The sequence below is a fragment of the Phodopus roborovskii genome, unplaced genomic scaffold, assembly GCF_943737965.1.
Source record: "Phodopus roborovskii unplaced genomic scaffold, PHOROB, whole genome shotgun sequence".
Taxonomy (NCBI): Eukaryota; Metazoa; Chordata; class Mammalia; order Rodentia; family Cricetidae; genus Phodopus; species Phodopus roborovskii.
Genome location: NW_026126525.1, coordinates 27,839,371 through 27,852,036, shown reverse-complemented (window position 1 = coordinate 27,852,036; position 12,666 = coordinate 27,839,371). Strand labels below are relative to the sequence as shown.

Here is a 12,666-nt window from a genome sequence, read left to right as displayed (position 1 = left end):
CACACCAGGCTTTGTTTGGACTTTGCCAAACAAAACAAATCGAAACAAAACAAAACAAAACAAAACAAAAAACCAAAAACCCTCTCAGAGAGGTGTGGGTGGGGTTGGTCTTGCCAGGAGGATGACTTTGGGGAAGGAGAACATGATAGGTAATAGGATGTGTGGAGCAAGAGCAGATAGTGAAGAGAGCAAGTCAGAGAGGAACAACGAAGCCCTTGCCACACCTCCCATTGCTGCCCCTGGACTCCTGCTCATGTCACCCATGACTCAGTACCTGGGTTCCTGGCTTCAGAGATGCTACAAGGTCTTTGACCATTTTGGCTTCAGAGACTGTGATGCCACCCACCACAAAGAGGATCAAGAGGGGATGGTCACTGGGATGGGGCCGGCTCACCTGCAAAACAGAACAACATCACATCAGATAGTAGCAATGGCTGCTGCTTTCTTCCTGTGGGTGGCACAGAGGAACCTTGGAGCCATAATGGTTTATTAGCAGCCAGATGTGCTAATGCTTCATGACCCCACTGGCTAGGAAAATGCACAACATGGCACCTTACTACATCCTATATCAAGACTTTATGAAAAGGAGAGTTAAGGGTGCTAGTGCCATTAAATAAGAGAAGGGCTGAGGTACACCTTGCTGCTCATCTCTGTTCAGGACTCAGTACACACTTGTCTTTATTTGTCCCACAGCGCTGCCATGGCTGCTATTATGGCCTTTATGTGTTTTTTTTCTTGTATCTCCTCTACTAAGATAGACTCTACCATGGCAGGCATGCCTGTCTAGACCTCTGCCGACTGACTGTTTCACTTACCCATTTAAAGCACAGAATTGGTGTTCTATCACTGTCTGTGGGATGAACAGAGTCAGTTCAGGAGGTGGGATGGCACCTGACAGATATATAGACAGATGCATGGGCCACCCTCACAGCGATCACCACTCTGGCATGATTTAGAACCAGACATTTCATCAAAGCAGCCATAGCAAAGGACCTGCTCTATATGAATGTCACATTAACTGCTAGAGAGTCTTTCTTCCTCGTTTTTGCAACTTCACCCATAAGAAAAGTGTTATTATATCCTAGAATGACTCTTGGGAAATGCACAGTGACCCTCAAACTGATCCAGTGATGAAGGAGAACAAGAGAAGACTCCTGGAGGCTGTCGTGTCCATCAGCTATTTTCTGGGGGGGAGTGATCAGGACAAACAGCATGGGTCAAGCTCTACAGATGAGCAGTAAGCAGCCATATGGAGCAGGCAGGACTAAGCAACCACACATGGCATTGCCCAAGAAGGTGTTGTCAGCTGCCTGAATGGACACCGAAGTCATGGGTGAGGTGAAGCCATAGGCTTCCCCTTCAGCAAGACAGGGCAGTAACAGAGTGACTGTTTCCAACCATGGATGCACAAGCCATCTAAGGGCATTGGATTATTCCAAAATGCAGCAGGCTAGGCTAGTGGGCCATGAGGAAGCCTGGAAGGAAGAGGCGAAAGGAGGGAATAAGTTAGAGAAAAAGGGAGAGGAGAAGGAAAGGAAGGAGGAAACACTAAAGGGTCTTCATGATAAGTACATGAATACTAGAGTATGTTTCAAAGCGGCATGCCTCCCTGGCCTCTAGCTTGGCCTCGGAACCTTCCACTGCTGCCCAGTGTTTCTTCACTGTTCTCTAATCCACACACGCTTTCAGAAACCCTGCTAGCCCATGATCTCCTGAAATTGCTGGGGTCACTTGCATAAGCCACTAATGGCTATTATGGTGTTAGGAGTCATGGGCACTTTTTTGGTATTTATCTAACAGGACGTTTCTGTGGCAGCTGTCAGTTGTTAACAGCCCACTCACCTACTGTGATGACATTCTGTTGGTTGTTCCCCAACTCTGGGCATTTATTCTCAGAGCTCTTCATCTTTTCTTGCTCTTGGTCTGCCCCTTTAAATGCGGATACCTCTGAGGCTCTACCCATGACCCCTTGCTCATTGCACCCAATCCATTGTCCCTGAAGGACCTCTTCATCTGCATGTATTTCCCACACTGAGCTCGCTGGATATCACCTCCCAGACACCCCCAGTCCCCTGATTCAAAGGGCTCTATGTCCCACTAATTCTGTTCTATTGAGTTGCTGACAGTGCAATTGTCTGAGTCACACACCAGTGTCCTGTTACCCTCCTCCGCCCCGTTCATCCTCTAGAGCAGTGGTTCTCAAGCTTTTCCTAATGCTGCTGCCCTTCAATACAGTTCCTCATGTTGTGACCCCAAAAATGATGTTGTTGCTACTTCATAACTGTAATGTTGTTACTGTTATGAATTGTAATGTAAATATCTGGTATGTAGGATAGTGAATATGTGACCCCAAAGGGGTCCGATCCACAGGTTGAAAACTACTGATCCAGATCAAGTTGTGTCCATTCTGCCCCTGGGGTCACTGGCATCTCCTTGATACCACCAGTTTTGCACTAGCAGTGGATCACTGTAACATCTTTTACTTTGTCTCCCATCCCTGGTATTGTCATTCCCCATTTATTCTTCTTAAACTTATCTTATGATCTTTTATAAAAAATACTTTTTACTATTTTAAAAATATGTATATTGTGTGTCTGTGTACACAAGTTCAGATTTCTACAGAGGGCAGAGGCAATGGATCCCCTGGAGTTATGATTTTTGCCCAACATGGGTGCTGGGAATCGAACTCTAGTCTTCTACAAGAGCAGTATGTACTCTTAACCACCAAGCCATCCCTCTAGCCCTGGCCTTGTAAGCATTCAGAAATACCATTATTTAGTACCAACGACAGCAAGTGCTACATCATTTATGTGTGTTATCCTTGTTAATTCTCAAAAGCCCCTAGAAGACAAACACAGGGGCCACAGTGTAAAACCACCCAGTTCCATTAGATGCTCAGTCCCTGCACATCTTGGTCTCCCCACTCCAGAGTGTAAGACTGTCTGCTTTATGTCTCCAGTTCATCTCCCATAAATACAGCATTTGCTGGAGCCATTTATGATGATTTTTACCATGATCAAATGTGTGCTTTCCTGTTTTTCTCCCCCTTGCCTTCAATCCTTAGACCTCCATTCTAACATTCTATGTGGCTCCTTTCCTTTGCTCACCTAAATACCTGGGCCTTTTCCAGGTTGGGCCACAGCAATGGGCTTTGCCCTATGTCAGTGTGATGACATTTCAGTTCCCAAGTGTTGCCTGCATCATGCTTTCTTAGGCTGCACTCAGTTTCCTCCATGGGGAGTGTCCTCACCTCCTCTCTGTTGCCCTCTTTCGTGATTTCTTAAGGGCATTTCTTCCCCTGGTTCTCCCAGGCCACCCCCTACTCTTGCTCCTTGCTTGTTATCTGTTAAGCTCTCCCATCTTGACCTTGGCAAACCAGATTGCTGCTCCACTACAGCTGCCTTCTTCTTTGACTCTTGAGCATCTTGACCTTGGCATTTTTGGTGTTGAGCATGGTATGTTTTACATGGTGAGCTTTTGGAAAGTGTTATGTGGATAAAAGAGGTAAGTAGGGCTGGTGAGAGAGCTTCGTGGATCGTGGGTAAAGGTTCTTGCCACACAATCCTAGCAGTCTGTGCTTGATCTCTGGGGCCCACAACAGGTGGAAGTAGAGATCTCCACATACATGCTGTAGCATGTGTCTTACCCCATGTATCTCAAGCACACAAATAATAATACAGCATTTTAAGAAAGTGAACAAATGTGTAGGATGTATAAGCTGACATCCTTTGTTTTCTTACTTTATTTTCCCTTATTAGAGACTTTTACATTTTAATTTAATTTTTGTTTTCAAGATATGGTTTCTCTGTGTAGCCCTAGCTGTCCTAGAACTTGCTCTGTAGACCAGGCTGGCCTCAAATTTACAGAGATCTGCCTGCCTCTGTCTCCCAAGTAATGGGATTAAGGCATATGACACCACTGCCTGGCTTGAGATTTTATTGTTAAAATACTATGTTCCTCCTTTCAATCCATCCCATGTACCCCTCTTGCTCTCTTTCTAATTAATGCATTCCTAAATATATCAATATAACCTGCTCAGTCCATATAATGTTACTTATGTGTATATATTTCAGGGCTGGCCACTTGGTATTAGACAATGAGTTGGAGGGCCCTTCCCTGGGGAAGATTCTTTCTCTACCGTCATCATTCTTAGTTGTTGTAGTTCTTTGCCTAGGATTAGGACCCCATGAGATCTCCCCCTTCCATGTTATCATGGTGCCTGTGGTGGTTTGAATGGGTGTGGTCCCCAAGACTAGTGTGTTTGAAAGCTTGGCCCATAGGGAGTGGCACTATTAGGAGGTGTAGCCTTGTGGGAGGAGGAAGTGTGTCACCGTGGGAGTGGGCTTTGAGGTCTCTTGCTCAGGCTATGCCCAGTGTGATACAGTCTCCCACTGCCTGTGGATCAGGATGTAGAACTCTCAGCTCTTTCTTCAGAACCATGTCTGCTTGCATGCTGCCATGTTCTACCATGATGATAATGAAACTGTAAGCGAGCCTCAACGAAACATTTTCCTTTTTAAGAGTTGCCGTGGTCACGGTGTCTCTTCGCAGCTATAGAACACTGACAATGAGTGCCATCCTGCCCAGGCAGGCATGCTGATGAGACTTCATGAGTGTAGCTTCTCTGACATTTCTGACTTCTTGTTCCTTTGGCTCTCATAATCTTTCCACGCCATCTTCCCTTGTGCTCCCTGAGCCTTAGGAGGAGGAGCTGTGTTGTAGACACATCAGTTGGGGTGGGACACTGCACTGTCACTTGTTCTCTGCATTTTGAGGGGCTGTAGTTTTCTGTAATGGTCCCTGCTTAGACACGTCTCAGAACCACTCTCTCTGTGCTCCACGCTGCTTTCTGAGTAGCCAGACCCCGAGAAGCCTCCCACCCCCACAAACAACTGTTGTTTCTCATTTAATCCTGGGACAGAAATACAACTGGCCCTGGAACTCATGGCAGCGTATGTTCCTCAAGACATATGCTTTCCATAAGAGTTTGGAATCTGAAGCACATGCCGAGAATCTTGGAAGGACACAGTAGAAGATGAAAAAGGACAAGAAAATGAAATGCAAAGCAACAACAAAGAGCAATTCCCTGGGGCTAAGGAGTGGAGAGAATGTTGGTCCAGGCACAAATACATGGGTTCAATTAATGCACGTTGGTGTTTGCTATTTTGGTTTCAGTTTAGATTTGTGTGTTGATACCAGACTTTCACTTCAGAGCGTGTCAGGCCAGCAGGCTGCTGGGAAATGGAGCTGTTCCCATCCCGATCTCACATTCCTCATAAGCAGCCACACATGACTGTGTCCTGTCTGGGTTAGGTCGCAGGGTGACAATCTGAAGACGACAGTTTGACAGAGCATCTGTCACTGCACATGCAGAGTGTAATAAAGCAGGTGGAATTTCTGCTCTCTGTCACCTGATGAGCTGCCTAGGGCTGGGATTTAAAGACTTCAGCTCTGGTAAGGGGAAATGGCTTCTCCCCCCCCCCCCACCACCACACCCAGGTTTTCAGTGCAGGCTATGGCGCATCTGAAGCTGTGGGTTCTGGAGGCACTCTGATGTCCGGATTGGCTTTCATGAAGGAGGCGTCAAGGTGGGGAGCCTGCTACTTCCAGTGTTGGGCTTTTCTGGAATTCTGGGGGATGTTGCCACTGAGTCCTCCCTGCATATCACTGCTTTCCCCAGTTTCCCTCACTTAGCCACAGAACAGACAGGATCAAGTTCCCTATTCTCCACTGGCAATCAGTGCTCTACAGAGGCAGTGAGAGAGGCTCAAGCTTTAAAAGGAGACCAGGCCCTGGGAAGACCCATTCCAACTCTAAAAATGGCCACAAGAGTCATTACCAGCATTGCCACTGCCACCAAACACTTCTCTAACACGGTGTTGTTAACTTTTCTAGTCATCCATCCAACAAATATTTATTGAACAAGTACTATGGGGCATAGGAAGCACTGCTCAAGGTACCAGGGACTCAGCAGTACACGGACCAGAGGAAGAGTTCCTGCTGCGCAGAGCTTCTGTATTAATGAGTGCATAGAGGAAGGAAAATGGAGAGAAGTAAACTGGCAAGTGCAGATGGTGGGGAGCCCAAAGGAAAGGAAAGAAGGAGGGGGAGGGAGGGGAAAGAAGGAAGAAGAGATGGAGAGGAGGGAAAGAGAAAGGAGGGGGGAGAAAGGAAGCAGGGAAGGTGTTGTGGAGGATAGGCAAGCAGTAGAGGGGGGCCAAGCATTGTTCCAGGCCCACTTGCAGATAGAGTCACAGAGGCTCAGTGACATCACTCGGGTCTAAGCACTGCGCTGCAGTTAAGACTGTCCTCTGGGTCTGCCTTGCTGATGAGCTGGAGGGAGGCAATCTGCCTTGTAATCTACACACAGCCATCTATAAAGGAGACATCTTTATTTTCATCTCTTAAAACTGCATGTTGTCCTTTAAAAACAAGAGCCAATTACCTGGTCCTCATAGGACTCTGTCGCATTGTGCAAGGTTGCCAGGCAGCCAGAGCCATCCTATGGTTGAGAACCCATGCTGTATCTTGGCAATCACAGCCTCCTTGTTCCCCAAACTTCTCCATGCTTTTTCCTTCCTAAACTCTCTAACTTCCCTTTCTGTCCAGGTTCTTCTTCAGGGCTCCTGCATGCTTTGCCCTGGACCTCTCTCTACTCTTGACACTTTCCTGGTGATCCTATCCTTACCTATACTCCAGAGCCTGTGGATCTGCCTTGTACTGTTGGTCCAGACTGCTGGGCCACAGAGGTATCTCACAATCCCCTAAACTTAACAAGCACCCAAAGCAAGTCAACCTCTTCTCCATTTCTGCTTCCCAATCAGGACAGCATCAACCCATTCACTTAGGTACCTGGAACACACAAGAGGCCATGGACAACTTCTTACTGGTGTGTGCAACCAATACCCATTCTGTGGAGACCACAGTGACTCTTCCTGCCCCCCCTCCTTCAGCCTACCTAAATTCAGAGTCCCACTTTTTATCTTTCTTGCCTCACCTAGTTCCAGGCTCACGATGGTTTCCCTTCAGTGCTGCTGGGGCAAGCCTTCAGAGCACATAGGAATTTGTTACATATTCCCAAACATCATTCAATGGTACTCTTCTAGTTTGCTGTGATAAAACACTGACCAGAACAAAATTGGAAGAAAGAGTTTAAGTGACTCAGAAGCCCTGATCACAGTCATCACTCAAGGAAGACAGGGCAGGTAGGACCCTCACAAAAGCCCAGCACTTGCTCCCACCCCCATCATAAGGCATCCTTTGCGTGACTGTCTTATCTATAATCCAATCATCTGCCCTCAGTTCAGAGTGGACTGCTGGAAGCCACGTGGTTATAGTGTGTCCTTGCTGTCCAAACATGGTTTTCTGGTCATGGAATGAGGTCCTGAGCCCAACTGGGCTACTGGTCATCCAGTCACTCTAAGACAGATGAGGCTCTGTGAACACTTGACTATCTAGGAGAACCAAAAGCTATGGCTGGACATTTGCCCATACATTTACCTAGTATCAGCTGAGCACCCACACCATGCTCGCCATCATTTCACCTCTTCTGCAGAACACTGCAGTCTTGAGTACTGCATTCCTTCCAGACAGGCCTCCTAGGTTTTGGTCTGATCCTTCTGCATTGCTGTCTTTGGGGTCCCTGGATATCCTTTGGTCCTTAAGGTGAATTCGCCTTCCTTTGATTAAGTTGCTGTGACTTGTTGGTATCTGACAGAACAGTTTTGACTGCTTTTATGGCACGTGTGAATGCCATTCCTTCATGTGGGCTTTTTCCTGTTTCCAGGCCATGAGGCTATCACATCGACTCAGACACAGGGCCCAGAGGCAGGCTTGGTGCTTGAATCTCTTGTCATGAATCTTTTTCTAATTAAGCACGGCCACATAAGAAATGGAACAATTATAGCAACAAAAATGTTTGAAGCACACAGAGAAAGAGGGGAAAGGGCCTCATACCATTTCATTAGATAAAGCCCACCCTCTTTATACCAACTCCAGCAGAGAAAAACATCTTGATAGATCATGTCCTTTAGTCAAAACAAACTGAGGTTCAAACACATGGAGTAGATATACAGTATATTACTCTCAGGAGACTGAAATCCAAGCCACAGATTTCAGAAATGCACTTTCAAAGTGCTGCCTATTAGACATGCTAGTTTTGAATTAAATTCCCATTACAGTGAGAGGGAAAGCATGTTTTGATTGATTTATTAGGTCGGGGTCAAGCTTCACTCAGAGGACCTCAGGGTGCTCTCTGTGGGAGGCTATTAGGGAACAGGGCTTCCACGCCAGCTTCAGCCCACGTGGTCTTCCCAGCTCAGTCGAGCGCCTTCACTGGGTGGTACATCTGTTGAGGAGGATAGCCTTTATGGCTAGTCACAAGTCCTTCCTATGACTGACAAGTGATCAGGCTGACTTCAAAGTCATCCTCAGACAGCATGGCCTTCCTGCTTGCTATCCTCAACTTCTCATTCAAGGAGCTGCTTTTTTTTTTTTTTTTTTTTTTTTTTAACAGATTGTTTAAAAAAAATGGACAAAAAGCAATTGGTATTTATTTCAGTACAGTCATTCTGGTACCACTGATTTTGAAGTCAGGTCAGAAGTGTGAATGATTTCAATGTCCTCCAAGAAGGAAGGACACATAGAATCAGTATGCACTGCCCTTATTGCCCTGGGCAGGCAAGTGATGTAGATTTACACACATAAAGACTGTAATTTTCAAAAGTGGCCATGATGATGCTTCCTGCCCTCTGGTTCTTGATCCCTTTTCAAGAGGAAGAATGCATTTTTTATTTCCTGAAAATGGGCTGCTGTGCAAGTGATGTTAACTGACTTTCAGGTCATGACACCCAATGCCTATCCCCTGGCTGTACCTCTTAGAGCAGTGACACCACATAGAGAAGCTGAGGTCCAGGACCATAGGCTCTCTGTAGTTTCCAGTAGATGCTCAGCACTGGTTCACTGACTGTGTGGACGAGCCATCTGGGAGGCAGAGCCTGCCACGTGGAGCTTGCCCAGAGTGCAACCTTCTGAGCAGAATGAATGGTTGTATTATTATGAATTAGGGGTTCCAGATGACTGCTTATTTGGTACTGGATAACCAGAATCACTGGGAAGGGAAGATTCTGTGGCCCCTGATTTATAGAGCAGAGCTTTGCAAAGAAAGTGCTTTAACAGCACACACTACGACACAAACCAAGTTCTCACTCCAGGGAGGCAAGACCCTTTGCCAGGACTTCCTTAGCCATGGAGAGTTTGTCTGGCAGAGAATATTAGACAGATGCACTCCACGTTTTCCTTAACTATTTTGGCCTACAGAAATGTATGGACACAAGTAAAATGGAGTTAGGGTGCCACGTCCAAGCTAGCATTAGCCACAGCCCTGAGGCAGCAGCAAATCTTCAGAAAGCTCTGTCTCCCAGAGTGTGGTAATGGTGCAGACAGTCAGGACCTGAGCCATCCTGGGTGTAGCTTCCATGTTCTGGGTGACCAAGGCATGCATATTTTGCTGGCTCCCCACAGATTGCTCACCAGAGATAAGTTTATGCTACTAAGACTATGGAGAACGATGAGTCGGGCTCACAGTGGATCGGGACAGGGTTTGGAAAAGAACACTGCAACCCATGAACATGGCTCCAGAAGGTCACCCAACTGTTTGTTTTATGGCCAGTTGGAACTGCTAGGGATTTATAATGCTGTGACATTTTTTTGCAGGCAGTCAGGCAGTTTGTGTCTTCATCTTAAAAACAAGTTTTCTGCAGCCTGGTCTTGTCCTCTCCCTCTGCATCTGGATTCTAGTTCAACTCAGTGTTTAGGTATGGGTGTTTGCTCCTGTTTCCAACAGGTATTAGATGAGGGGTCCATGGGTAAGTAAGTTGTTGATCTCACTATCCGGGAAGGGCATTTATGATAGCCTTTCCATGGTTGCTCAAATTGTTCGTTGGCAGCAGTCTTGTAGGTCTCTAGACATTTCTTTGTGTTCAGTTTTCTCTTCAAACCAATAACGGCTCCCACTTTTATGGTCTCTCTCTCTCTCTCTCTCTCTCTCTCTCTCTCTCTTCTGTCTTCTATTCCTACCCTGACTCAATCTTCCTAGTTGCACGTGCTTTCCTGTCCTCCCCCTCTCTTTCTCCTACTTCTCTCTCCATTCGCTGCCCCCCCCCCACTTCCCCTGTGCTCTGGAGGACTTGTCCCTTCCCTCTTCTGTGAGGAACTTTATATGAATCTCTTAGAGTACACCTTGTATCCTAGTTCCTCTGGTGGTGTGAATTATAGGCTGGTGATCCTTTGCTCTATGTCTAAAATCCATATATGAGTGAGTACATACTGTGTTCCTCTTTTTGTGACTGGGTTACCTCATTCAGGATGGTTCTTCAAGTGCCATCCACTTGCCTGTGAATTTCAAGATTCCATTATTTTTTTCTGCATAGTAGTATTCCATTGTGTAGATGTGCCACATCTTCTTTATCCATTCTTCAGTTGAGGGGCATCTAGGTTGCTTCCAGGTTCTTGCTATTACAAATAAATCTGCTATGAACATTGTTGAGCACCAGGTTGCAGAAACACATAAAGATAGCTGACCTGAACAAGGAGGAGCTAACGGGCCCCCAGACTGATAGCTGGGAATCCAGCATGGGACTGACTCAGGCCCCCCTGAATATGGGTCTCAGCCAGAAGGACTAAGCAGTCTAAGGGACCTCAGACAAGTGGAACCAGGATGTATTTCTGGTGTACAAAAGGACCTTGTGGGCACACCCCCATGGAGGGATAATGCCTTAACCTAGAGACAGGAGAGAAGTCCTAGTCCCTACTTCAAATGACTTGACAGATTTACATGACCCTACCTGGATGGCCTTGCCCTACATGTGGAGTAGGGGTGGGGGGATGGGAGGGGATTGTGGTCAGGGTGCATGTGAGGGGGCAGAGAGAGTAAGAGGGAGGGAGGGGGAACTGGGATCGACATGTAAAATAAAAAGTAAATAAAACAATAGAAAAACAAGTTTTCTAACCTTTCTTCTTTTTTCCGTTTACTTTCTTCTGCTATTTTAATTTTTGAGACAGGGTCTTACTATGCAGCCCAGTCTGACCTGAAGCTCACTATGTGGCCCAGGTTGACTTAGAACTCATAATCCTCTCACCTTTATCTCCTGAATGCTAGGATTACCGGTATATACCATCATAGTTGACTTCTTCCTTCCTCCTCTTTCTCAAAGAGGCTCTTTCTAGTAGGTCAGGATAGACTCAAACTCATTATCTTTCTGCCTTACCTGTGTGTGCACCCAAACACTGGCCATGTATAGGGTATAAAGATACCCAACATGTCTCTGTCTTAAAAGCTACAGTCTGGCTGGGATCACAGAATCCTAATAGGAAGCACTGACTACAGACAGTCCTGGTGCTGAGTGCCCAGCATGCCATTACCTGTCTCACAAAAGCTCCACTGTCATCCCATTTTGCATATGAGAACATGGAGGCATACAGAGGTTCTTATAGTCTGACTGCAGGTGTGTGACTGATCCCTACCACCTCCACTGCAGCCAGGCCCTGGAAGGAAGCTTACAGAGCATGTACTAGATGGGCGTGAGGGGTTACAGATTAGGAGAGCCACCAATTATTCAACAAATCAAACTACAGAATAAATGTGACATGGAGAAGAGACCCCAAACCTCCCCAGCATCTGTTCTCCCATCCGACACACTCTGTTGGGAGAGGTCTTCTATAACATCAGAGCCTTTGTTCCTATTCTATTCTCCAAGGCAGAGCACTTGGAGTCACGGACGTCAACGCTGTGGTGTGGAATGGAGGTGAGTGGAGGTGGACCTCCATCTCTGTGAGGTGAGCGCTTGGTTGGGCTTGCCTTGCTCAACAGCAGTTGGACAGGAGAATGAGGGCAGCTAATGAGGCTCACTGGAGTTGACCAGTAGTGACACTTACTTGTGCAACTTTTGAATGAAACTTCAGGTTGGGGTTTTGTGTTCTGCAGTTTCAGGTATTCATAGTATGAAAACAAACTTCTAGAAACCAATCTCTTAAATTTTAAGTTGCAAATGGTTCTGAGAAGCATGATGAAACTTTGCCAAGCTCTCTCCAGCCTGGATATGAAGCATCCTTTGTCCAGAGTACCCATACTGCACATGTACCCCCTCTTTAGTCACTGAAAAGCCACCTGGGTTATCAACCGGCCTCAGCAGCATCAAAGTGTTATGTTTAAGCACCCCTTAATTTACCTGATTATGGCCCCAAAGTGCAAATTATGTCCCCAAAGCAGGGTGCTGGAAAATCTGATAAGCCAAAGAAAAGCTGTAAAGTGTTTAAGTGGGAAGATGAAAGTTCTTGACTTGATTAGGAAATATATAATTGTCTGTGGAGGCTGCTAAGATGCATGTTAAGAACAAGTCTTTAACCATTGGAAGTGTGAAGAAGGAAGAAGAAAAAGAAAGTGCTAGGTTCACTCTCACACTTACAAACTGCACACACTATGACCACAACATATGCCACTTGCTTAGTGAAAAAAGGCACCGCATTTGCGAGTCCACAGGGCTTATACCTGTGGTTTCAGATCTTCACTGGGTGTCTTGGGAGGTGTTCCATACACTTAGTGGGACTAGTGTAGTTGGAAAGAGAAACCAGTAGCTTTAAGCGTGATGAATGAGCTTTGTAATCCAT

At 46.3% G+C, this 12,666-nt stretch overlaps 2 protein-coding genes across 3 annotated transcripts in view; both read right to left on the bottom strand.

Annotated features, from left to right (window-relative positions):
- Ociad2 (OCIA domain containing 2) overlaps window positions 1–6,420 on the bottom strand; it is an 844,164-nt gene extending 837,744 nt beyond the window's left edge. The window contains exon 1 of the mRNA XM_051198371.1: window positions 6,415–6,420. The gene's annotated coding sequence lies outside the window, so the exon portion shown is untranslated. The remainder of the gene's footprint in view (window positions 1–6,414) is intronic.
- Scfd2 (sec1 family domain containing 2) overlaps window positions 1–12,666 on the bottom strand; it is a 319,157-nt gene that overhangs the window by 8,238 nt on the left and 298,253 nt on the right. For both annotated transcript variants that reach the window (XM_051198353.1, XM_051198352.1), the window contains one exon: window positions 275–394. In XM_051198353.1, the coding sequence (XP_051054310.1) occupies window positions 275–394 (120 nt within the window). The remainder of the gene's footprint in view (window positions 1–274; window positions 395–12,666) is intronic.